Source organism: Cynoglossus semilaevis, chromosome 7 (genome assembly GCF_000523025.1).
Source record: "Cynoglossus semilaevis isolate Cse_v1.0 chromosome 7, Cse_v1.0, whole genome shotgun sequence".
NCBI classification, from domain to species: Eukaryota; Metazoa; Chordata; class Actinopteri; order Pleuronectiformes; family Cynoglossidae; genus Cynoglossus; species Cynoglossus semilaevis.
The window spans coordinates 1577829-1581284 of record NC_024313.1 but is presented as its reverse complement, the minus strand read 5'-3'; the positions used below and the strand labels follow the sequence as shown (position 1 = coordinate 1581284).

Sequence of the window (3456 nt, the reverse complement as noted above, 5' to 3'; positions counted from 1 at the left end):
TGCACCTGCGTTCCCCTGGATGCCTCCTATTCCTCCCTGGGTGAAGCACAGGTGTTTGATGACCTCATTGGGACTGGAGAAGGTGGTGGCACAAATGTTGCACTTGTAAGGCTTTGATGAAGCAATGAACATGGCGTCCATCTGGCTGCTGTCGTCCCCCGCGCTACACAGCTCCATTGTCTGCCGGTCCACCATGGTGTAGCTGTCCACACCCTGGTTCAGGCACACATGACGGGCCGCCTGGTTGGCCCGACAGAAGCTCTTGCCACAGGCGCTGCACTTGAAGGGCTTCCCAGTGTGGATGTACATGTGTTCACGCCAGTGGCTCTTCTGAATAAACTTCCGACCACAGGTGGAGCATTCATACTTGCGCCTCTTCACTTCCCGGTCTATGTCGGCATTCTCTAGGTTGTCGATGTCCGCAATGTCTGACGGGGGCGGCGTGTCTGCCTGAGAACTTATTCCTCCCAGCCCCCAGCTGGACGTGGACACCTCTGCGCGGGGAGAGTCCGAGTTGGTGCCTGAAACAGGCGTCTGCTCGCTGTCACTTATCTCAACGGCTGTGGTTGCAGCCAGAGCAGTGGAAACTGCCTTGTTTTCCTTAAGAGTCCCCTCAACCTCTAAAACACCGTTTTCTGCAGCCAGGACAGGCGAAAGTGCGTTACTTGACTCAGCCGAGGTCTGCTGAAGTAACTGTGTGTGCTGAAGGAGGTGCTCCCTCAGCATTGACCTCTGAGTAAATCTGTGACCGCACAGATGACAGGAATAATGCTTCCGAAAGGAGGAGGTTCTTTTCATGATGCTGGGCTTCACATGGAGGATGGCACTGACTGAGGAACTGTCTTTACTCAGTAAATTGGTTCCAACGTCCTCACCATTGGGCCTAGAGCCACTGGTTGAGGCCTCCATATCCGTTGGTGAAGAACCAAGCTTTGACAGGGAAAAGCTGGAGTAAGACGATAAGGTGGCAGCAGGTTCGGATTGTTCCTTTCCTTCAGAGACCGTTGGTTCCACTTCAAAGGGTGAGGAGAGCTGCCGTAGTGTCTGCAGCCTCGTCGAAAGCGCTACCTGCTGGTCAGAGATCTGGATGCCATAGAGAGAGGTGGAGAGGTTGACATTGGACTCACGGTGGGCATACAGTGACTGGCTGGCCTCCTGTAGGAGTGGGTAGGCATGCAGGAACCGGACCCCTTGCTCCAGACGTGCAGGGTCTATTAATTGGGGTGCAAGTTTGCCTGTGTACATCAGGTTAAGGAGGTAGCTGAAGATATCCGGTTGAATGTCAGTAGCCTTTAGGCGAACACAGTCACTGAAACAACAGACACATAATAGATTTTACAATTTTAAATATTGATTGTTCTATTATCTGTGTCAAATTTTACTGCTAAACCCCTTGTGTTTTCCATTTTCTTTTTTCTTCTAATGGTAAACGTATCTTTTCGTAAATACAAACACTGTGACCTATATTTTATTTCTTTGTTTCACAAAGGTACAAAGTAAGCCTGTAAATATGTCTAATTAACACATTAATTAAATAATGCTGACCATTATTTTCTCATGCATATAGGCAGTATTTTTTTCCTTCTTTTTGGCATCGCCGCTGTACACACAGCAATTATGTTGCTTCTTTAAGTCATATCTGTGTCTTATAAATAAATAACTTGGTCTTCCATTAACTGCTGTACCTGTCCTGGTGAATGAAGAGCATCCTGAAGTAGTTGGAAAAGGCAGCGAGGACAGCTTTGTGGGCTTTGAAGAAGACATCTCCTATGGCTACAGTGCAGTCACACAGGAAGCCAAACTCCCTCTGTGAGTTAAGCTGCTGCAGCAGGATAAGACCATGGTTGGCCAACTCCATTCTTTAACCTGCACAAAAACGCACAGACACACAAGCAGCAGCAATGAGTTTCCGGTCTGGAAGGAGACCAGAGTTTATTGTGACCCCAACGATGCAGGCTGGTGGGGCTGATCTAACAACCTTGTAAATGCAGGCTCAACAAAACAGAGAAGAATAAAAATGCAATACTGGAGACGATGTGGCTAGCAATAATGAAAATTTGTGTTTGACAAAGAAGTGTTGGATTTGTTTTGTCAAAAAATACTTTGATAAATGCATTATTGTGGATTTATCCATTTTATCTTAGCTTGTAGCTGCAGAGGACATTCACCAAATGTCAGTAAAAGACAGTGGAAGCCACAGCTACACAAAGCAGAGTTTATTTTTTCTGCCCCTCAAAATTAAGGAAACACCATCTTGCATGACTTGTTCCTACTGAAGCCAAAAGACTCCACATTCAAGCCCCACATTGAAGAGCGCAATGAAATGGGTGTTGTTGACCTCAGGTCACTGGAGGACTGTGCGGGCTTCAGGCCATCACATGATCAGGGTTATGGGTGTCGGCACACATTCCTAAGGCAGAACTGGTTCGACCCCACTTTAAGAGGAGAATGTAAAAGACCAAGTAAATCCCAACAGAGTCAGTGTCCTTTAGGCACTCTGGTACTTTTTCCACATGGTGTGGCAAAAAAGAGCATGTTTAAAGTTTGGTCAGCTATTCAAGGGATGATAAATGAAACATTCTGCTGCCTTACATACATCTTCATATAAAAACCCTAAATGTTCTCCACATATGTATTTCATCATGGAGGTCAGAGGGCAAAGATGCCGGTCTTTCTGTTTCCTGGATATTACATTTAGTTGTCCTGAAATATATTATATATATACCTAAATAATTAAACCAACATTTTTATAAAAAAGAGAGAATAGTTTTGTGAGCCACATGCATGATTTAGTTCATTGTTTGTATCTTTCTCATGCCTGCACAAGTATGCAAGACATCACATCCTCCTTATTCTTACAGTTTCCCGTGAGGGAAAGCAACGTTCCTGAGTATCCTGAACTCTACAATGCTTATAGTGATCCCAGGGTGGTCAGCCAGAACCTAGCGCATTGTCGCATCAGCTCCTGGCATTCATAGTGATGTGATGAGGCTGGTTGTGACCTGTGGTTGCCATTGGTAATTAAGCAAAATCATCAAATTGTAAATACAAAACCCTGGTCTTCTGAATCTGGTATTAGAGTGGGGCCTTATATATATTTTCATTTGGGTGAGGAAGGTGCAGAGAGAGGAACATCCAAGAACTTTCTTGAGATTTGTTTTAAATTGTAAAACTGAAGGCACATGTGTTCTTAAATATCTAAGATATGAGGCTGAAATTAGACATTAAAATGTCTGTGCAGTCAGTCTCTGAGGATTCTTCCTACTGTTGTTCAAATAATTGTACAAAGTTGTTCACCTTTTTTGTGTAAAAGGCAAATGTATTTTTCTTTAAGCAAAAAAACAATGTCACTGTGGTTGTCGTTTTCTTCCTGCAACAGCACAACATTGTAGCAGGAAGAAAACAATAGCCATGGTGACATTGTGCTTTGGGCTAATCGTGTATCACCTTACAGAA

General features: G+C 44.6%; 1 protein-coding gene across 1 annotated transcript in view; it reads right to left on the bottom strand.

Moving 5' to 3' along the window:
- zbtb2b (zinc finger and BTB domain containing 2b) overlaps positions 1-3456 on the bottom strand; it is a 10075-nt gene that overhangs the window by 3771 nt on the left and 2848 nt on the right. Inside the window, exons 2-3 of the mRNA XM_008312699.3 lie at positions 1686-1866; positions 2-1309 (exon numbers count right to left, since the gene is read on the bottom strand). Coding sequence (XP_008310921.1) covers positions 2-1309; positions 1686-1858 — 1481 coding nt within the window. The 5' untranslated portion in view covers positions 1859-1866. The remainder of the gene's footprint in view (position 1; positions 1310-1685; positions 1867-3456) is intronic.